The sequence below is a fragment of the Mizuhopecten yessoensis genome, unplaced genomic scaffold (assembly GCF_002113885.1).
Source record: "Mizuhopecten yessoensis strain PY_sf001 unplaced genomic scaffold, ASM211388v2 scaffold6719, whole genome shotgun sequence".
NCBI lineage: Eukaryota > Metazoa > Mollusca > Bivalvia > Pectinida > Pectinidae > Mizuhopecten > Mizuhopecten yessoensis.
In genome coordinates, this window is record NW_018406690.1 from 1,067,495 (window position 1) to 1,091,503 (window position 24,009).

The 24,009-nt window shown below is 35.8% G+C and overlaps 1 protein-coding gene across 3 annotated transcripts in view; it reads right to left on the minus strand.

Annotated features, from left to right (window-relative positions):
* Positions 1-24,009, minus strand: part of LOC110452524 (E3 ubiquitin-protein ligase MIB1-like) — an 84,326-nt gene that overhangs the window by 5,812 nt on the left and 54,505 nt on the right. For all 3 annotated transcript variants that reach the window (XR_002463199.1, XM_021501115.1, XM_021501113.1), the window contains exons 14-21: positions 7,564-7,735; positions 6,440-6,526; positions 5,435-5,563; positions 4,821-5,002; positions 3,721-3,913; positions 1,929-2,007; positions 1,419-1,505; positions 1,040-1,143 (exon numbers count right to left, since the gene is read on the minus strand). Coding sequence is in view for 2 of the 3 variants with exons in the window: in XM_021501115.1 (XP_021356790.1) it covers positions 1,040-1,143; positions 1,419-1,505; positions 1,929-2,007; positions 3,721-3,913; positions 4,821-5,002; positions 5,435-5,563; positions 6,440-6,526; positions 7,564-7,735 (1,033 nt within the window). In the remaining variant the exon portion in view is untranslated. The remainder of the gene's footprint in view (positions 1-1,039; positions 1,144-1,418; positions 1,506-1,928; positions 2,008-3,720; positions 3,914-4,820; positions 5,003-5,434; positions 5,564-6,439; positions 6,527-7,563; positions 7,736-24,009) is intronic.

A 24,009-nucleotide genomic window follows, 5' to 3' on the forward strand; every position in this document is an offset into this window, starting at 1 on the left:
TGATACAATATTTTACAGTCTATATGAATGACACAGCTTTGCAGTCAAACATAACAAAATGCATGCTATCAACACTATTCAATGGTTATATTTACCATTTTTGGATTATTTTAATATCATAGAAATTAGAATATGCTTAATAACATCCAGCCTATTGTTCAAATTAGTGTATGTATCATGTATGCTTGTTCAATAAATAGAACAGCCATCTTCCATGGAGGGTCAATTGTATCTAACATTAAAATTATGACCTTATTTTAATGACATCAACCATCAACAAATTGGCAATGGAAGTTACAGTTTAAATGAATGCCATCCAATCTTGGTAGGGCTATATAGAGTCAGTGCCAGAGAGGTTAATATACTGTAAACATACATATTTAAGAGGTAGTCTTATTTTAATTCTCTTCATGGTTTAATTATTGCGCTAAGTTATGAATGGGCTAATTGAAGCTCTTGTATATTGCTACCTATTGCATATTTTTGTGGTACGCAAACGATCAACGAGATAATCTATTAAATTGCCGAAACTTGAGTATGCTAGACTAAGAGCATTTACATAAGTTCTGTACTGACTTTTCAGTATAATACAGATATACGTCACTTCATTTTATCTAGGTATTTAAACTGTGTACGCAGGGGGTATAATATCAGATCACAAATCCCTTCCCTCACACACATCTACATATGATGTTCTTTCACTGAGCTAAGTTACAAAACACCAACAACTAAAAAGAGGCGACGTTGCACTTGCAAGGTTTCTGGAGCAGAAATTAAGCTTCAAGGGCCATAACTCCAGGAAAAATACTTGAGATTATTCATTCCTTCCTTCATGCAACCAAATATATAATCAATGCCAAGTTACTGATAAAACCAACATAGAGTTTAGGAGGAGTTGCCCTTATGAGGTTCATGGACAGAGAGGGTGATTTCTATATACCTTCCCCCCACCCCCACCCCAAAAAGCAACCTCCTTTATCTGTGAGGGGTGTAACAAGAGTTATCAAATCGCTATCAATGGTTGTCTAATGGAGTTTACCTGATCCTTGATGTCCTGTAATTGTTGCTGTAGCTTCTGAATGTCCTTAGATACGTCACGTGACCCATTGTTCATCACACCGGGTGGCTGGGGGGCAGGGGGTGCTGATAACACAAATCAAATGCCTCTTATACATCCGACATATTGTTCCATAGCTGTCATCAACTATAGTAATCCCACTTTCCAGATACACAATAACTGATTAATTGTCTAGCAATTGAACTCATTCCAAACAAAATTTTAACAAATCTGCATAAGGAAATGAATATCAAAATGATGACACTATAACTGCATGTACGTATTAAATGTAAAATAAATCTGAATCAAAGGATCAGATATTAACTAATACAGATATATAAACAAAAGACAGGTAACTTACGTGTTCCTCCACAACACACAATAAAAGGGACAGTCTTCTCTATGGAGGACCGACACTGCACACACTTCTTCATAAGGACAGCACAACCTGTGTACATCAGACCAAACAGTTAAAATTTGTTTATGACAGACTATTTTCTTCTGCAGAACACTGTTATGTGGATACTATTTCTAGTTCATGGGATCTACTAGCACGAGCAAACATTCTCTTTTGAGAAAATCCATTCTTAAGTCATTATCAAGTATTTCTCAACTTCTTCTCAAGTTTTCTCATACTGTCAACCTGTGTTTGCTAAAAGAAAAATGAGTCACCTTCACAAGTTGCATTAATTTATCAAAAGGCGTCCCCCCCCCCCCCCCCCAATAAATGGAGTACGGAAAATGGAGTACTAAGTACTTATTAATGAGCATAACACTTATTGATATATCCTTAAAGAACGTGGGTGTAAAAAAACAAGTTCTCTAGGAGAATTGATAGAAATAATTTTAAATTGAATTAAAAAATACCTACCATCACAAGCACACATGTGACCACACGGAAGGAATAATACTGATGCTTTCTTATCCGAGCATACCACGCACTCCTCAATCTGTGTATGGAAAAAACTCCACATATAGACATATAAGTGGAAAATTTATACATTCTAGGAATGTGAGTCAAACTTTTAACTACCTCAATTTGTTGTTAAAGATATATGACTGAAAGGACTAGGGGCGTTAAGAGTCATTTCCGGCCTCATCGGGGTGTTATATTCGTAATCTAAAATAAATGTACGCAAATATGAAATCAAAATTCATTCGATAGCTGTTTTAATTTAGGAGACATAAACCAGCATTTTCATAATGCGTCAATATCATCTGTTGTGCGATAGGTGGTTGAAAATTGTCCATTTTGAAGGAAATTAATTAAACACTCATTTCTGCATGTTAACTGTCCAAAAACACAATATTTTGGCTATTTCTGCATAGCAACACACTTTTGCTGCTATGGTAGGGCATCTAGGTATATGCACACTGGAAAAAAATCACCAAGAAAGATAGCCCTAATTAACCAATGTGATGTTTATAACAGAAATTGGTTAATAAATTCAAGTTGAAATATTTACTTTTTATGAGGCCAAAAATTACCCATAACGACCCAAGTCCTTTATTTTAGTCCCCCCAATATCTTATTAATCGATCTATGGGCAGATTTGCTGAGTGGTTAACACTCCGGCCTTCCACGCAGGCGGCTTCGATCTCCGAAGTCGTCATACGCACGGAATATTCAGAGAAAGTGATTTTCTCCTGCCCACACAATTCCAACATACCAAGTGGAGTATAAAATGGTATGGGGCGGATGTTGCGACATCTGTACTGTAGCATTCAAGTGAAATGAAATGCTACTGTTAGAAGCCCAGTCCCACTAAAAACAGACCACATTACATCTCCAGTACACACACAGGCATACATACATAGGGAGACATTAGCCAGGCGGTATAGGACTAGTAGTTAGTGCCTGATAAGGCAGCTCCTGCAAATTCCTCAAAAATTGTATTGATTAATCATGTATATATACTAATTGTGTAAATTGTATATCTATGTACTCTAAAGTGCTTTAGAGTAGCCTATTCTATCTAGATAGGGCGCTATATCAAATGTTGTATAAAATATTATTTATCCTATTTATTGATGAATATAAACTTTTTTTTCTGAAATACACAATTCTCTTTTGTTTTTTAAACATCTGCAAATCTAGCGATATCGGACAAATGTGTGCACTTATTATTTTGTTATGGTAAAATAGGCAATATGTTCAGGTACCACATTACGCAACTTTTTTTCTCAGTTTATAGTGCAAAATTTGGCGAGGTGAGTTTAACTATGGCTTAGACCATTTAAAAAGTTTTCAAAATTTAGGCGGCCTTAAAAATAAGCTGCATACACCTTACAGTCTAAATAGCTTCTTATTTTTCAGATTTTAGGGTAACTTAACTAGACATTAAAAGCCTAACTCAACTAGAACTGTAGTATGGTAGACAATAACCCCCACCTGTGCCAACAACGGCAGGGTTAGTTCTTTAAATAACATTTTTTAACAAATAGGTGGTACATGTTTTTTCGGTCAATGAGCAGAACTTTGGACACATTTTTTTTCGGTCAATGAGCAGAACTCCACGAAGTGTTAAGTGAAAACAAATTCCAAAGTTACAAACAGACGTCCTGATTCTAGTATACTTCTAACTAAGTTACAGGTGTAATATATAGACATATATACAAAGATATACCAATGTGTAAGACCTTGTGACCTCAAGAGTGAGTACCTTAGTCCTAGATTGGACCTGCTCCTTGCACATCAGACATTTCTTTACTCTGGGCGAACAGAGAGAACAGGTGGCAATGTGACTGCACGGCCCAAACAGGGTGTCCCGCTTCAGGTCCGAACACACCATACACTCCTGAAGCGACTCCTGGTCATTACGGATAATCACAGTGTTCTCGGCAGCTGCTCCAGGGCTGTTCAACATCAAATCACAATTCATAAAAGGGGATACAGGCTTCAAGGTCACAATCAATTAAGGTGACTCCAGAGCAATAGCAAATATGGATGTGCTTACATTGTAAGTCTTGACAAGTAATATAGAAAACATATTGATTACATTTTTGCCAGTGAAATATCGGACTCTATCAACTTGATAAAATTGATATCTTTCACACTGTGACAAATATCAAAAGTGATATGTTCACAGTGTGAAAATATCACTTTTTAGTATTGACCAATCATAGCGGTATCTTCTATTCACTACATTCAAAGGCAACGATATTTTGTCACAGATTCACATGAAGCGATGGTAGAATAAGTGGTTGTTATGGTAAATGTTTGGTTCACAGACTTAAGTATTTACATTATATACCAGTAATGACATTTTTATAAGCAATCATACCAGAAAATAGCAGAAATCGTCGAAATTGTGTCACTCGTGTCGCTAATATTTTGATATTTTAAAATATTTGTTATTCCTCCCCCATTAAATATCCTCTATATCTTTATTGATAAAATCAGGTTTCCTTGTGATAAAATCAGGTTTCCTTGTGATAAATCAGGTTTCCTTGTGATAAAATCAGGTTTCCTTGTATAAGAAATGCTATTGGGAACTAAGTGCACAAGGCTTAAAGACATTCAACATAATTTTATGGTCAAAGAAGACAATATTTTTGTCTTTCATCCTGCCATACCCAACCACTGACTGCCACACATTTTCAACTAAAATGAAATTGTTCACCTTGAGAGGGTCAAGTTTTATTTCTGTTTATGTCCTGTTTTTTTTTTATCCAGTAGTAATTAATGTTACTTTTTTTTTTATAGGAGATAAGCATTTTACAAATAACTGAACTTAACAGTAGAAATGAGCAGATTGCATACCTGTGACGTTCCTTATGACACTTAGCCAGGGCTTTACAAAGGTTAGGGTCAGGGCAAAGGTCAAGTGGAGTTTGACCCTTCTTATTTTTGATGCTGAGGTCAGCTCCATTAGCGGCCAGGAAACAAGCAATGGAAGCACTGGACTTTTTATCTGCTCCAGGTGTTCCTAGTCCCATCAGTAACTATGGCAACAACAAAACTTCCGTTACTTTTCCCTGTACTCAATTCTTGTTCATATTGATAAATGAGGGCTCTGAAGTCCACAGTTGATCACTTAACTTCAAATAGTTCCAAGAGTTGGTTTCAGTTCAGATATCTTATCTATGTTCATACAATGTTTATTTCTCACAGCCACTGTACACATTATATATATTAAAGGGAGATAACTAAATTAAAGGGAGATAACTAAGAACTATAAAAGTAGCAGTTCATAGAAGGATATTTATTGCTCAAAATTCATAAACAATTATTTTAGCAAGATTGTACAGGGTATCAAAATTCTGCATCAAATCAAGAATGCATCATACAATGAAAGTGGCCACTCATTTATTTATTTGTTTCCTTCCAATGAGAGAAAAGTCAAGCGTATGGAGAAACACGATTATCTTATCTACCTTGCCGACATCCTGCATGTCCTGGAGCTGTCGGAGCTGGGATAAGGTGTGATGTCTCAGGGCCTCGTGGAGGGGAGTGTCACCATCTTTGTCTGGCACGTTCAGGTTACATCCCTCCCGCACCAATAACTACAACAAACATGTAGGTAATATACCATCTGACATGAACTAATTACCTATTTTTTTATATGATTATTAAGTTAATATCAGAATCTAACTAGAAAATGTCTGTAAGATATAAATGTTCCCACTGTCATGTGAAATTAGTTTCAGTGTTTGATAATGTTCTATAAATAGTTACAATGACTTTGTTTCTATAAATAGCAACATGCAGTGCCCTTTGAAACATGAACCAATCAGCGGTATTCTCGTACTTTAAATCTGTATAAACTTTGATGAGTGAGAGTATGTTAAGAAATGAAGTTAGAGTGAGGACAATGAATCAGTTATTGATTTTCTACATACACAGCAACACAAACTTTGGCCTTGATCTTGGAACTATAAAACACAAAGATGTCAGAAGTATTCTCATACTTTTTATAAAGTCTGATCAAATTCCGTCAAAGATGAAGTTGCTAGAGCATTGACATAGAATCACGACACGACAGGACGGACATTGGCAGCACTACATGCCCCCCCCCCCCAATTTTGTTGTTGTTATGGCACAGGTATAACATCTTGGCCTAGGTACAAAAGTGACTATTGTAGAACTCAGAAGATTCTGTTCAAAGCAGAATACATGTAAGTATAGCATTAGCCCTTTTAATCATGGGTCCTAATATGAGCAAGTTTAAAAGTGCATCCCTAGGTCAACCTAAATATGAAATATTAACACAATGGCAATTGTGCAGGCCCCTCAAAAAACACTACAGAAAGTTATTGAGTAGAAAACAAAATCTTATCAAATAAGAAAAATAGAATTGCATTGATTCCTAATGCAATCCCATGCATATATTAACTAGAGAAGGGACATAACTGTGGACAGATGATGGAGGTAACTCTCACCCTGACAATCTGTGTGTGTTGACGTTCCACAGCCAGATGTAGAGCAGTCTGAAGGTTGACATTCTGAATGTCCATGTTGGCCTTCCCCTTGAATAAAACGTTTCAAACACTTTAACACAGCAAATATATATCCAAATGTATTACATGTATTTTACTTTTATTAAAAAAACAATTCAGTACAAATAAAATAGTTTTCATTAATTCTCATGATTGTCAATTAACCAATTTCTCTCTAGCAGTCTGACATCAATAAGTAACACATGAATACAACAATAACAAGGGCAACTATCTTGATAAACATTTGAAAGCTAGTCAAACATGATCTTAAAATCACAGCCTTATTTTGTAAAAGAAGATTTGATCTGATATTGATAAAAAAGTTTTACAGGTGGTGTTCACAAAATGTTATTCTATTTTAACCAGTTCACCACTGTATACTATAATGGACTTATCCAGATCAAGACAAGGTATAGTTTATTAAAGTTACATAGGGGTGAAAGGGTTAATCTCACTGAATGAAATTATTTCTTTAAATTGGCTTGATGATCACTGAAATTAGAATTATAACCTACAAAGAAATTACCGTAAAAACCCGTGTAATTTGCGCACTTTTTTTGAGAAATTAAATGGGGGGGGGGGGGATATGCACCAGCGGTTACTAAACATTGAAATTAATTGATATGTTTTTGTAAGCAAGTAAACGTTTTACATAAAATATTGCTTAAATGAATTGATGTATGCCGATATGCGCACACGTGTGTGTGTCATGTGAGATCAGATATTTCAAAGGAAACAAACAACAAAATACACATTTTACGCAGTTTTTTCTTAGTTTTGATATCTTTGTACCTGTAAACAATACTTATGAACTCACTTATAATAAACAAATTACAAAAATCCTAAGAATCCCAAGCGATTTGTCTTTCATTTTTAAGAGATCAATTTTCGGAACTTGAACATCGTTTTTTTTCTCAAAACTTTTTTGGTGCGCAAAATATTTGAGTAGAAGCTTTTTTGGGGTTTCTCAGCCTCAAAAAGTGCCTGCGCAAATTACACGGGTTTATACGGTATATCAATTTGGCCTAGTAACCTTGAACTTAGCCATTGATGTTTTAGTTTATTACCTTAACCTTTTGGTCTTGACCTTGAGATGATGACTTTACCTGGTGGACAAGGAGTTCAGCCACCTCCACATGGTTATTTAGTGCGGCAAGATGGAGTGCAGTGTAGCCATCATCTTTTTTCTCATCCACGATCCAGTGACGTGGAATTTTAGTTAGTAAAATTCTCATTGCACTGCGAATATACAAGGAGACACAAAGGTCAGCGACACATACCATCACTGGTCCCTGTACTGTCATTGTTATAGTGTGTGTTAATATCTTGTCATGTAACAACTGTGGAGGTTAGTAAACAAGGAGAGATTTAAATGTGAATGATTTCTTACAATGATAAACTTGAATGTAGAAGTCTTAAATACAATGTAAACTTAAATGTGGATGTCTTAAATGCCATGGAAGTTTAAATGCGGATGTCTTAAACACAGTGTAAACTTAAATGTAGATGTTTTAATTACAATGGAAGCTTAAATGTACCTAGATGTCTTAAATACTATGGAGGCTTAAATGTGGATGTCTTAAATACAATGGAAACTTAAATGTGAATGTCTTAAAAACGATGGAAGCTTAAATGACGATGTCTTAAATACAATGGAAACTTAAATGTGGATGTCTTAAATATAATGGAAACTTAAATGTTGATGTTTTAAACACAATGATAAACTTAATTAAATGTAGATGTCTTAAATACAATGGAAACTTAAATGTGGATGTCTTAAGTACGATGGAAACTTAAATGTGGATGTCTTAAATACCACGAAAACTTAAATGTGGATGTCTTAAATACAATGGAAACTTAAATGTGGATGTCTTAAATACAATGATAAACTTAATTAAATGTGGATGTCTTAAATACCATGGAAACTTAAATGTGGATGTCTTAAATACAATGGAAATTTAAATGTGGATGTCTTAAATACAATGGAAACTTCAATGTGGATGTCTTAAATACAATGGAAATTTAAATGTGGTTGTCTAAACTAGAAAGAAACTAAAATAAGGATGACTTAAATACAATGTAAACTTAAATGTGGATGTCTGAACTACAAAGAAACTAAAATAAGGATGTCTTAAATATCATGGAAACTTAAATGTGGATGTCTTAAATACCATGGAAACTTAAATGTGGATGTCTTAACTACAAAGAAACTAAAATAAGGATGTCTTAAATACAATGGAAACTTAAATGTGGATGTCTTCAATACAATGATAAACTTAATTAAATGTGGATGTCTTCAATACGACGGAAACTTAAATGTGGATGTCTTAACTACAAAGAAACTAAAATAAGGATGTCTTAAATACAATGGAAACTTAAATGTGGATGTCTTAAATACAATGGAAATTTAAATGTGGATGTCTTAAATACAATGATAAACTTAATTAAATGTTGATGTCTTAAATATAATGGAAACTTAAATGTGGATGTCTTAAATACAATGGAAACTTAAATGTGGATGTCTTAAATACAATGGAAACTTATATGTGGTTGTCTTAACTAGAAAGAAACTAAAATAAGGATGACTTAAATATAATGTAAACTTAAATGTGGATGTCCGAACTATAAAGAAACTAAAATTAGATTGTCTTAAATATCATGAAAACTTAAATGTGGATGTCTAAAATACCATGGAAACTTAAATGTGGATGTCTTAACTACAAAGAAACTAAAATAAGGATGTCTTAAATACAATGGAAACTTAAATGTGGATGTCTTAAATTCCATGGAAACTTGAATGTTGATGTCATGTGGATGTCTTAAATACAACGGAAAATTGAATGTGGATGACTAAATACAAAAGAAACTCAAATAAAGGATATCTTAAATACAACGGAAACTTAAATGTAGATGTCCTAAATAAAAGGGAGACTTAATTGTGAATGTCTTACATACAACTGAAATTTAAATGTATAGGTGGTAAATATAAGAGCAAAACTTAATACGGGTAATACAGTAGTATTAAATTGACCTCTAATAGTTTCTATACTGAAAAAGCCTACGTGTGGATGATTTAAATATAATGAGATTGTTAAATGTCAAGAGTTTATATGAAAGGGAAGTGAAATGTTGATTGTGTACAGTATATATACAATAGAAAGTTAAATGTGAGTTAAATGTGGATGATTTCTATATAGAATGTTTGTAATATGAAACATCAATCTATGACTTATACAAAGGGAAATTAAGTGTGGATGGTTTATACACTTCGGGAAACTCATTTATCCGACAGAATTTTTGAAATGCCATTCACTTGAATATGACTGAAATGAACAAGTCCATATGCATGCATGTACATAGCTTAAATAGAAAAAGTTAATCTGTGCAGTTATATTAAATTTTGTATAGCCTAGCCAACAAACTGCCACAAAACCGGTTATTTTCTATTAAGGACATCAAAAACTAGCCCAATTGAATTGAAAACATTGTCTTTACTTAAAATGAATTTCAGATGTCTAGAAATTGAATAATACATTGTAATGTATATTTTTTTCCTCAACAAAATATGAAATTCCTTATTTCTTGAATTGTCTCCCTTTAATTAGTCAAATGAGTTCAATAAAATCCTGTTGAACATTCTTTCCTTTAATCAACATCATTTTTCCCCCCTGACTAAACATCATGGTCCAATCAAGCGTGCCCACTGAAGATGGCACCAACAAAGGCATAACACGAATATCATGAAACAATCCGCCGAAATACACTTCTATGGCGGGAGTACAATTATAACCCACGCCATATGTTCCAACACACATTCCATCAATGAGTATGTATATACACTGATATACCCATTAAAGATCTACAAAAGAACCCCTAAATTGATTCCGCTGACAATTACAGTAGCCTAAAAGGTCCAATCTTCTCACAGCAACTCGGGGAATTCCTTCAACATATATTGCTGTACCTACATGCACTACTGTATCATCATTTACAAGATAATTATGTATGTGTATATCATGTTGACTAAATTAAATTTACAAAGATCCATTTTTCGTTTGTTTGCAAACTTCACAAATCTGCAGACAAGCAGCAGAAGAATTTAAGAATGCACAATAACATTTCTTCTTAAACAGTAATTCCATTTCCTCTCGTCATCATATTTCTGTCATTACTACTTCACCGCGATCATGTTAAATTTAGGTATCAATCTTGGCAAAACAATCAGCTTTTTTGTTGCAGCAAAAATATTTATAAAATACAAAAACTAAACCTTTTGAAGTTTGAAAGATGCATTTATACACACACTGATATTTTATTTCTTACATATTTTCTTTAATGCAGCTCATACCTCAAACTTTATCAATGGCAGGCATTCAGCCCAGAGACTTGTTTATTAAGGAGGCACTTGTGTAGTTCATCAAAACTGCAGGAATTTACCAGGAACTCTTCAAACCATTAATATTTTGTTTTCTTTCATAAAAATCTAAATATAGTTGAAAAATAATAATTTAAGAACAGAGTATTTTCATCAGCAGAAAGGAGTCTGCATTTACCAGAATTAGAAAGATTAATTTCTGAGTTCTCCCATTTGGGAACTCTTTAGAAAAGAGAACATGCCCCTGGAAGTCCAGAGTAAGATTTATGTAGCGTATCAGTTACGGCAGGAGGTGTAGGGTTACCATCATCAGTAGTGGAGGGGGAACAGCTACTGTTGTATCCCCTTGCCACGCCACACAAACCCTCAGGAAACAGAGGTCAAGGGTAGGACCTTGCACACAACTAAATTTCAAAGTACACCAAGCAGAACCGCAAGTCCTGATTTAACCCCTAGTGCTCCAAGCCTGAATGGCAGAATACCAGACCATCACAATGAAATTCCAGGCAGTTTTGATAAGTTAAACATGCAGACATCACTTTAATATGCATGAAGAAAAACTATTTGGAAGTATATCTTACCAATTTTAAATTAATTGATTAAGAAAATTGTTAAGTTTTTGAAATGTTTTATTTTCTTCTTTTATTTACTGCACTTACTGTAGACTATTTCACTAATAAAGTATTGTGGTTAAAAAATGTTTATGCACATAGGTAAAATGACAACCAAATATATAATACATGAACCTTGTTTTAGTTTTGAAAAGTGGAAATTTAGGGTTATCATTTGATATGAACCACGAGTGCAAATTCATGCTCATCTCGTGATTCATATATTCACTTGTCTTCAATTATTGAGTTCAAATTATTTTTTTCCGTTTTTTTGCTACACAATATATAGGTAGTTATTATTCCCGCAAAGCTGAAAATTGATGCAGACTTCAAGTATTCTAAACAGAATTTGAAAATAACTTTAAAGAATTAATTTCTTGATATCAAAATGTTCAGGGTTTGATGATTTACATACTATGAAGGCTGGTGAAGAATTTCTTAGATTTCAATACAGAATTGTATGATTATCACAAAAGAGGAAGAATATTGAGGAGTGCAGACAAATGTTTAAAATGAATTTTTGTACAAAAAAACTTTAACAAAAATTTACACAGGATAATCAAACATTTCTATTTGAAAATACAAAATTTTACAAAATATCTTTGCTTTGAAGTGATTATTTATGACTATGCTCCATATCATCTGCCAATTGCACACTGCAGTGAAGACAACGGTGACAATTGTCTTTTATCAGACATGGACACCCAAAGCATGAATACGCAAGGAATATTTAAGTAAGTTTGAAAAAGCCCATCGGGAACCTCTGTTGGTTTGAGTTATTTTTGGAGGACTCCAGCAGCAAGCCACTGGTATATGTGGTAGTATCTGTGTAGTGGGATAAAAAGGCCAATTATATGAGTGTAGGCCTGGAAGCATCCCCCCCCACTCATTTACAGTGGGGAACTGGTGTGCACATCTTTATGGAGGTGTACATCAATACATTACTGTACAGTTACACACCCTTATCACGGGCCCACTAATCAGTACCAAGCTACTACCAACATATTACATTTAGCAAAGAAAGCCCTGGAGATTCCTCGCAATCTAACGGCTCATTTCTCCTAAATGGCAAAAAATATCCTATTCTACCAAAGTACAGGAGGACTAGCACAAGTTGGTGGAGTTCATTAGATCTTCCAAGATTACACAGATACTTTTCATTATGTTTCCAGCTAAATGGTTGCTGCAGGATGCAACATTTATGTGTAGTGTCTGAGGACTTGAATGCCCTTAGCTTAATACACCCTATGTATAACAACCGTTTTCTCTCTCTAGCATACTGCAGTTAACAGCAATGATAGAAAACTGTTAGAAAAAAAACTTTTCTCCTTTTTATGATATTGAAATACTGTCTAAGGACGACTGAATCTGCCTAACACTGATGTACAAATTTATATCAATAGGAAGAAAACAGACATGCCTAGTTCACAGTTTACTTTTGATTAGAAATCACTACAAATTACATAATGAATACCCTATTTTTTTCAAAGAATTTCCACTGCCTCAACAGTTTGAAGAGACTGAGGAACGAATGTGTGAACCAATGCTCACAGAGATATACAGTATACAAGTCGGTGTACAATATAAAAGCAAGTGTAAATTCCAATTCAATGGACGTGTAAGACAATATTTTGCCGCGATAAACTGTCCTCAAATTTCCTATTTGCATATGAAGCTTGCAAAATAATTGTTATTGATGTCAATGACACAAACTGACCCACACACGTCATGAATTTGATTAATTATGACATAACAAACATTAGAATGACCCTGAAAAGTCAATGTAATTTCGCCACACTTTGAATGTTCCGAAAAACCCATATAAGACTTATATCACTGTTCCTCTCCTTGTTTTTAATTGATATGAATTAGAATGGGGATCAGGATACTTTTTTTGAGATTTGTGTTGGTATGTTGTGATTGTACTGATACAAATATCAGTTTTACTGGCTCTGCTCTTAACTCATTCACCCCTAAAGACACATTTGAGCTCTTCCAATTCAAAGGTTGGAATAGTTCATTATGAAATTTCAGGGGTGAAAGAGTTAAATGAACAAAGTGGAGTGGAAAAGTTTTACGGTCACCACTGTCCACTAAGATATTGGTTCTAAAGGTAGGGCTGCAACGACATATTGCGATATTTTGAATATGGTACAATTCATTATATTTTCTGGGAGGTTATGATATGCATTTGATATTTTCAGAATTTTGTCGTTTCTGAATCTAGTCTTCTCATATCAGTTCTAAAATGGCGAGTGACAGCTCAAGCTCGGCATGCATGTCAAAGGATGTGAATTGTGTGAAACTTTCTATTTCCAGTTGTAATATTGCCATTTGAAATTTGCAACATATCTGTTCTCTTTGCTTCTACTGTAACTATACGTATCGTGATACGTATTGTATCGTGACCACAGTATCATGATATGTATCGTAATGTCATGTTAATATATTGTTGCAACCCTACTAAAAAGGGCTTTGGCAATATTTATGTAAAGCAGGTGGAAAAATGGGATTGTTAAGACAAAATGGTACACTGAAATCTGTGCGTTGGCAACTGACACAGGGCCATCGTATCATGGTTCTGACACAGGGCCATCGTATCAAGGGCCATCGTATCATGGTTCTGACGCAGGGATATCGGATCACGGGTCTCACGCAGGGCCATCGGATCATGGTTCTGACACAGGGATATCGTATCATGGTTCCGACACAGGGCCATCGTATCAAGGGCTATCGTATCATAGTTTTGACACAGGGCCAGCGTATCATGGTTCTGACACAGAGCCATCGTATCAAGGGCTATCGTATCATAGTTTTGGCACAGGGCCATCGTAGCATGGTTCTGACACAGGGACATCGTATCATGGTTCCGACACAGGGCCATCGTAGCATGGTTCTGACACAGGGACATCGTATCATGGGCCAGCGTATCATGGTTCTGCCGCAGGGCCATCGTATCATGGTTCTGACACAGGGCCATCGTATCAAGGGCCATCGTATCATAGTTTTGACACAGGGCCATCGTATCATGGTTCTGACACAGGGCCATCGTATCATGGCTCTGACCCAGGGCCATCGTATCATGGTTCTGACACAGGGCGATCGTATCATGGTTCTGACACAGGGCCATCGTAACATGGTTCTGACACAGGGCCATCGTATCATGGTTATGACACAGGGCCATCGTATCATGGTTCTGACACAGCGCCATCGTATCATGGTTCTGACACAGGGCCATCGTGTCATGGTTCTGACACAGGGCCATCGTATCATGGATCTGACACAGGGCCATCGTATCATGGCTCTGACACAGGGCCATCGAATCATGGCTCTGACACAGGGCCATCGTATCATGGTTCTGACGGAGGGCCATCGTATCATGGTTCTGACGCAGGGCCATCGTATCTTGGTTCTGACGCAGGGCCATCGTATCATGGTTCTGACACAGGGACATCGTATCATGGTTCTGACACAGGGCCATCGTGTCATGGTTCTGACACAGGGCCATCGTATCATGGCTCTGACCCAGGGCCATCGTATCATGGTTCTGACGCAGGGCCATCGTATCATGGATCTGACACAGGGCCATCGTATCATGGCTCTGACACAGGGCCATGGTATCATGGTTCTGACACAGGGCCATCGTATCAAGGTTCTGACACAGGGCCATCGTATCATGGTTCTAACACAGGGCCATCGTATCATGGTTCTGACACAGGTCCATCGTATCATGGTTCTGACACAGGGCCATCGGATCATGGTTCTGACACAGGGCCATCGTATCATGTTTCTGACACAGGGCCATCGTATCATGGTTCTGCCACAGGGCCATCGTATCATGGCTCTGACACAGGGCCATCGTATCATGGTTCTGACATAGGGCCATCGTATCATGGTTCTGACACAGGGCCATGGTATCATGGTTCTGACACAGGGCCATCGTATAATGGTTCTGACACAGGGCCATCGTATCATGGTTGTGACACAGGGCCATCGTATCATGGTTCTGACACACGGCCATCGTATCATGGTTCTGACACAGGGCCATCGTATCATGGTTTTACTGTTCACTCTTTCCCTACTATGACTAGATATCAATTAACATTCAACAAATTTTATAAACATAAATCTCAAAAACCGAGTGGTTCACAGAAATGAGATGTTCCGCAAACTGTAATGTATTTGTATGATTCTTTGAAGTTTATGACCTTGAAAGCAGGTCAAAATTTAAATACACTTGATGAAATTCAGTTGCATGGTTCCCATGTCGATGGCGATTAAATAACATCCTTTTCATTTGACCTGTATAATTTTGAGGTTAAATTTGTATAATTATAATGAAAATGTGCCAATTCTTGCAATAGTATACAATAGTTAGAAATGTATATAAAATGACAGGAAAACAGTATCATTTCAGCATATCTTTTCCAGTATAAAATCAAATCTCTATCATCTTACAGTTTTTCAAATATTAGTGTAGGCAAAAGTCCACCAAATTTACTGGGATTCTTGTATACCTTGTGATAGATGCGACTTTGCTTTGTATTGTTTTCAATTAGTTTCACAAATTAATATTTTTTAAAGCACAATTAGACAACCATTTTTTTTTTTAATCTAGGTCACTGGGTCATTAGGCCACTAGGCCATAACATACTGATATTGATTATTGTTCGTTAATTGTTTTTTGTCTAAAAAATGGATGATCAAATTTGGAACAAATTTAATTTAATTTGGAGCAGTTGACTTATGAAACTTGTTCGTTTGTTTTGCTTGTAGATAACTTAATATGCTCAAGCTAAGAACACATTTTTTATTCATGATAAGAATTGTTTTTGAGAATCAAAAAATTTGGTGTTTGGCTATTTTTGGCTATACCACTGCAGTGAAAAAGGAAACAAAGAAAGGGACTGGAAAGAAAGAAAGAAAAGTAATTATTCATCTTTCACAATGTCATATCAACGTAGACACAAGAGAACAGTACAACACTTAAAAACCCCATGAAATATATAAAATGGGGTAAGGACGAAAAAGTGGCTGTCAGAAAGCAGCTGAGAGCAATGTCTTGTTAAGTGAAAAGGTTTAATTCTAACTTACAAAAGCATTATGAATGATTGAAAATATCAATATTACCCATATATATATAGTGGTAATGGCACTTAAAAACAATGTATTTGGTTACTTCTCTTTGATCAATCATTACTGTCGAAAGCATTCAATATCAGAGCCTGACTTATTCTGTGTGATAGTTATATATGTCAACTTACAGCACGATCCTTTTATCTACTTGGAATTAAACTAAAAATTAACTGCAATGAAATTCATTACATTGGTTTTTACTCTCACATAAAGATTCATGTAAGATGTGTCCATAAATAAAGTATTAATTCATATGGGTTATCAATGATGTTAGCAATACATCTGAACCGAAATATTCGCAGAGACAGTGTGAAAATGAGTTTGATATATTACCCAATAAGGCCTCAATCTTCACAGATCTATACCAGTAATACAAACAATAGAAGAAACTCCAAATTTCCATTACAAGTGAGCCATAAATCAGCGCCGGACTGGCACTTATTACTGCACAGATCCTAGTAAAGGTTAATCATTATCAAAACCATGCACATGCAGCACAATGAAACTTATTTGTTTCAAGTTATATGGAGATATTCTGTTTTGTTGTTATTAGCACTCAAAGACCTCTCAAAACTAGACATGCGGGTAAAAAAATGGAGACAAATTTCAATCAATGACCTAGTTTCGAGAATGTGTAACATTGATCATGCAGATGTGAGCCGAATCCAGACAAAATTTGCATAAGAGCTTGAAAACCAAATTATTGCTGTACAAACAGCATCAAACACCAGAACTAATTGTAAAAGAGTTAGGAAGAATATTTTCTACATGTAAGGGACAGGTATGTTTCTTCCCAATTTTGAGTATCGGCAGCAGTAGTACCAGGACAGCTGTAGCTTCTTTACAGAAAGCCACTAGAAACCATGGTAACCTCCTGGCTTTGTGTGCCAATAGGTGCAGTAGTGTATTGATCGGCTGGCTTGAAGACAAGACCCTATGTTAGGAACTTTTTGCTAGGAATCCTTCCTGTGACCTCCCTGTTGACTGACAACGAAAGTAACAATGAACCAAAAATTAGCGATTTCATATCAAGCCCTTCTCCGTATTTGGAAATCATCAATACTGCTTGCCTTCCCATGGGACTGACTGGATAGGAAATACAGATCCGTTTATAGTAGCTAACAGTACACGACTCTCTCATATCCTGTAGTATTTCCATAAGGGGTTCCTATGGTATATCACAGTAACTATCTATTCCACCGATATGCTCTAACACTGCTTATGAACAAGGCTTCCGCATTTTCAGCACAAAAACTGAGCACTGAGACCAGACTGCTTATGGGCTCCGGGAAATATTATTGGAATCATTGATACTTAAAGCTTCTGGAAGCAATAATACACTTTTCTGCATGTCTGGGGAGGAGTAATTATTTCATGTCGATTGCAATATACACTGAACTGGGACAAGGCGGCAAATTAATAAGAGCTTGTATTCTCCCTTGATCACTGAGGTTAGCCAATCCCGACTCATCTTAGAACTGACCAAACTAGGTAAGCGTTACTCTTCATTTTTTCTTCTTCTCGATTTCACTTGACTACAAGGGAATTAATTAGCCAAGCGACGTCGGGTGCAGCCTCTTCCATGACAAGTGGGGATGTGAAGGTGTCATATTTTTTAAGACGATTTGGTAAGAAAGTAGAATATCTATAATGCAATTCAGCAACATGTGGCGTTCGCAGAGTAAGTCGCTATGTAGGCTGTATGTGACTGCTTGTGCAAAATCCGTTATTGGCTTGCTAAAATTTATGTTGGGTTAATTTTGTATTTGTTCAAATGTGATGAGAAATGTATTCAGAAAAAAATATAGGATGTCTAGGTCATATTGTAGTATTGTTGAGACAGTTTACTCCAGTACTCTGGAGACAAAATTTGCCTATCTATTTTTGGCACAAGTAGATCGTAGCATCCTTGCGAGAATCATATAGAAACGTGGTAATTCTACATTATCGTCTTCCTAATAGATTGGCAAGCAACCCGACAGGGATTTGGTTTGGGTACTGCTGTACCTACATGGAAGCTTGGGGACTTTGATCAATGTTTGTGAGACGGAGGTAGGAACTCCATTTTGTTATCGCGCTTGTGTTGGCGTCATTTCATTTACATTGAGTTGAAGTAAACAAATGCTATAATGGTACATATATGACTGCTAAATATGCGTCTCAGGATTTTATGTATCTTTTGAACTCGTTAGATATGTAATGATTGATGAAACTATCTGTTTATGAATACTTTGTTGAGAGGGGGTACAGCATTATCCCTCAAGTCTGGTAGAACATAAAGATTAAACCACTAGGTGTTACTTGTTGCAGAAAGGAAGGATAACACAGTCATGTAAAAATAATGTAAACAAAACAGCCTTATAAAGCATTTCAAAAGCTTAAATACTGACAATATTACGTTGTTACCATAAAATCGCTCTACAATCATAGAACACATTGAAACTAGTATTTTGATAATGTCTTGTCAAACTTAAACCAAAGAACAGTTAAGTAATATTGTTATTCTACAGACGGTCTACACACATGGAAATCATAGTTAGCTAGTCCAAAAGTTGTGTAACAAAAGCTATATTATATATGTAGGTAGTTACTTCTGATTAGCAAATATGGACAAATCAACGAGAGTTGAGAACGGAGGGAATCTGATGGATGGACGTATTATTGAAGAATCTGAGAATTATGGATATTAGGGAGAAATGTTTTACAAAAATACCATAAATGGTTAATGTAAGAAAGAAGGTCACGAAATCTACCAGATGGAATGATCAAAATTTTATTAATTACTCTTCATTAGGACAAATTTATATTGGCATGGCTCATCAACAACTCCAACAACCCAGGTGGAGTATAAAATGGTCTGGGGTGGGTGTTGCGGTATCTGTGCTGTAGCATTCAAGTGAGGTGGCACTATAAATGATACCGTTGGAAGCATGGTTCCACTACAAACAGAACACAATACATCTCCAGCACACATGCAGGCATACACACATAGGGAGATATTAGCCAGGTGGCATAGGACTAGTAGTTAGCGCCTGATAAGGCAACCCCTTCGAATACCTCAATATTGTATTGATTAATATATATGCTAATTGTATTGACTGTAAAACATTGTATATCTATGTACTGTAAAGCGCTTTAGAGTGGCTTATGTTAGCTAGATAGGGTGCTATATCAAATGTTGTATATTATTATTATTATTATTATTATCAACAACGAAATCAAGTTCATATTTTATGCAAAGAAAAGGTTGCAGATTAAGTTCTTTCCGAATCTGATTTGTGGTATTAAGCATTGACAACCAACATGAATTAACAGTCAAGCAGTTTACGATTCAATGTTGTAATTGTTCTCATATGAACTGCTGCTGTTGAGTACTAAAAACCAAGATATGGGCTAAATATACTAAACAGCAGATGCATCAAACAATACAATCTTGTACTGAGACAGCTCTGTTCTTAATCCCGACCAAACCTAGAAAGGTGTTGGAGGATTAATATAATCATATCTAGGAAATGAACTTGTGAAAACTTGGTACATGTTTCACACACAAAAAAAGAAGAAAAAAAGCTGAAATCTGAAGATGTTGGGCTATTTTGTCTCTCCAAAAACATTAAAAGCTGATATTACATGCAGATATCCTTCTTCATGCTTATCGGATGGGCAGCTGTTTTGAGGAAGAATAAAAGTATCAGTACAGGATCAGTTAGCTACATGTAACCCACAAACTGTCATCAGCTGGTTCCTATGTATAGTGTATATGTTTGTACCACATAGGTTGGGTGCACCAGAAAAGTTACCATGCTGTACCTCCAACATGCCAACAGAACAATCACTTCCTGTAACCCTTCTTAGTGGGATATAGCTAACATCCAAAGGAAACACTCAGAACTTTCAGGATTTCCTTCAAGTTTATAAAATAACTGCAAATTCTGGATCTTCCAGAATTTTGAAACTAACATCACACAATCTCCTAATATTTAATGGTGATCCCTATCAAAGTGTACCTGTATGTTGGTGTGAAAGATCCCTATCAAAGTGCACCTGTATGTTGGTGTGTAAGATCCCTATCAAAGTGTACCTGTATGTTGTTGTGTAAGATCCCTATCAAAGAGCACCTGTATGTTGGTGTGTAAGAAATCTGCTTAAGTTTGAACCTTGATACAGTACTTGAAATGAACAAACTATAAACAATCATTGATGATAATCCAGAATACCATACGAGAAATTGAGACGTTTCGTAAAAGCATGATAATGAATTTGTAAAATAAACCTCATGAATTTAAAGCAGAAGCCAATATTTGTGACAAATTAAACTGAACAGAAGGTAAAGCCAACCTCTAATTCTCTATCACCAATTTCAGAAACATTTCATTGCATGACGCAATCTACCAATAATTTTTAATACTAAGACTATTTATACCAAATTTTGTTTTTTCTCGGTTTTTTTGATGACTTTACTCATTCACCCCTGAAATTTCATAATGAACTATTCCAACCATTGAATTGGAAGCGTTCACATGTGTCTTCAGGGCATTTAACAATATCCTACACTTTTCCGACCTATCTGTAGCTTATATTCTCGAATATAGCGGTCAGATTCCTGCTGTTGTGTATACCGTAATGCTAAACCTTGGCTAACTTTTGCAATTGGTGTCTCTTCCACAAATTCCTTCAATAACTCAATAGTTGATCCCAGAAAAAGGAACAGAATTAATTCATTGATGCACTTAACAACTCTGTGGATTAACAAAGTGCCACTGTTTAGTGATAGTATGACCATGGTAACTGTGTTATATTTAGTTTACTATACAGACACTATACAGATATGTGATTCTGAATCGGCGTTTTCCAAATAACAATACTAGGATTGTAAAAATGTGAAAAGTTTTGTTTTCCATTTATGTTTTTAAAGTTCTTAAGAGGCTCTACCACATGCATACAAATGAGAAAACTTCATAGCACTCCATCTAAGGTACATAACTGCCAAATATCATGACCATAGGTCTTTCGGTTCTTGATGATAAGCCATATTCAAAGAAAAAGATGTCCAACAGACGACGGGCACCAAACAATATCATAAGTTCACATGCACTTTGTGCCAATTAAGTGACTAGAAATAAATATGATGCATTTGATATAGAAGCTTCCAAGAGAGCTTAAATTTCTACATAGCTATTATACCTCCAATCCTGGAAGTAAGATAGTGTAACAGAATGATGTCACTACAAACAAATCCATATGTAATTTATAATGATATGTACCTAGTTATTATAAACTGATCTGTTCTCATATTAAATGTCATTATTTTCTCCTACAACCTCATTGGTCGAGTCATAATCATGTGGATGTCGGTAAATTGTGATATTGAATTGGTGTTACTATTTTTAGAAACATCAGGTCAGTATTTACTTTATGACGTCACTTCAATTATAACATCACAATACTGTCTACCTGATGCAGTACTTTTCTCTTGATGATTTGTTTACGCGCCAGCTTGAATAATGATAAAAACATAATAATTTCATATCAACTACAACAATTCAGGACTTTTATTTCTGTAAATATGTGTTATGTGGATCTGAGAAAGTGATATTGATCTCGACTTCGTCTTGGTAAATATCAGGTTCATATAATCACACATTCACCTCAACAAAAGTCCATATTTGATAAATATTGGCCTGCACATATACGGATTAATACATCCTGATCTCTACATAGTTATCTGTACATATACTTCATACTGATTTGTAATGTAGAAGCACAAACTATGAAGGAAGACAATATTTTTGACTGATTTGGGCATAAACTTATAATATCTGGCGCGAAGCTGCCATGCCGAGAATCTCCAGCAACTCTGACCATTACCAGAGCGCCCTACTAAAAAGGAGGTTCTGATGTTGCAAACGCTGGATAATTTCGACATGGGCGGAAAAACACTTTCTTTAATATTCCATGCGTACGGCGACTTCGGGGATCGAACCCCGGCCGCCTGCTTGGAAGGCCGGAGTGTTAACCACTCGACCGGGGTTCGATCCCCGAAGTCGCCGTACGCATGTAATATTAGAGAAAGTGTTTTTCTCCTGCCCACACAACTCCAACAACCCAGGTGGAGTATAAAATGGTCTGGGGTGGGTGTTGCGGTATCTGTGCTGTAGCATTCAAATGAGGTGGCACTATAAATGATACCGTTGGAAGCATGGTTCCACTACAAACAGAACACAATACATCTCCAGCACACACATAGACATACACACATAAGGAGATATTAGCCAGGTGGCATAGGACTAGTAGTTAGCGCCTGATAAGGCAGCTCCTGCGAATTCCTCAATATTGTATTAATTAATATATATATGCTAATTGTATTGACTGTATAAAATTGTATATCTATGTACTGTAAAGCGCTTTAGAGTGGCTTATCTTAGCTAGATAGGGCGCTATATCAAATGTTGCATATTTTATTTTTATTTATAATCATGGTGATAAATTGTGTATTGTTGATACAAGTTCCTCGATTGCAATGTATTGATATAAACATGGTTATGAATTGTACAAATATTGTATATTAGACACATACAATAATGATACGTTATTCACTTCTGTGCTAACTAAACCGTAGATGAAGAATAATACAAATACCGATCTTTATACATATATTGATCTTAACAATGTAATTATAGTTTGTATATTAATTAATCTATACTATATATTGGTCGATATGTCACTTTTGACCTTTTACTGGGTGGTCAGTAATATCCACCAGAATCATCAACTGGTCAGACCTGGAAACCATTTTTATTGACAGATGCTGGGTAAAGCTCAATGATCATAACTCAATGACAAGTCCCCCCCATGCCTATTGATCTAAGCAGTATGTAGCTCATCCAATGTATCGCAGTGTTCTATCACATTTACAACAGTTGCCTCTGTGTACCGATGTTGTATAGTTTTATTCCGATCGGATACGCTCCTCTCTACTGATTTGGTCTCCTTTCCAGGTACTACGTGTGATGACGTTGAGGGGATCCAAGGAGTATCACATAACATCAGATCCAGTGGTGACAGGAGTCAGTCATTTCCGATGTAAGTTACCATGTGACAAGGATCCAGTCACATCACATGTAAGTTTCTCCGGTGAAGAGGTTTAGTGAGTAACTCTTGCTAATTTGTTCATGGTGACAGGATCCTGGACTATTAAGGATAAGTGGCAATGGTAACAGTGCTCTATTGATATCATATATGATTTGTTAGTGCCATTGTGACAGTATCTTTTGGCTAGCACGTACAAGTTGCCATGGAAACAGGCCTCTGTGGATATATATATGTGGCCATAGTAACAGGCTTTTGTGGATATTATATCTAAATAGCTTTTGCGGCAGCATTTGTGGCAGCAT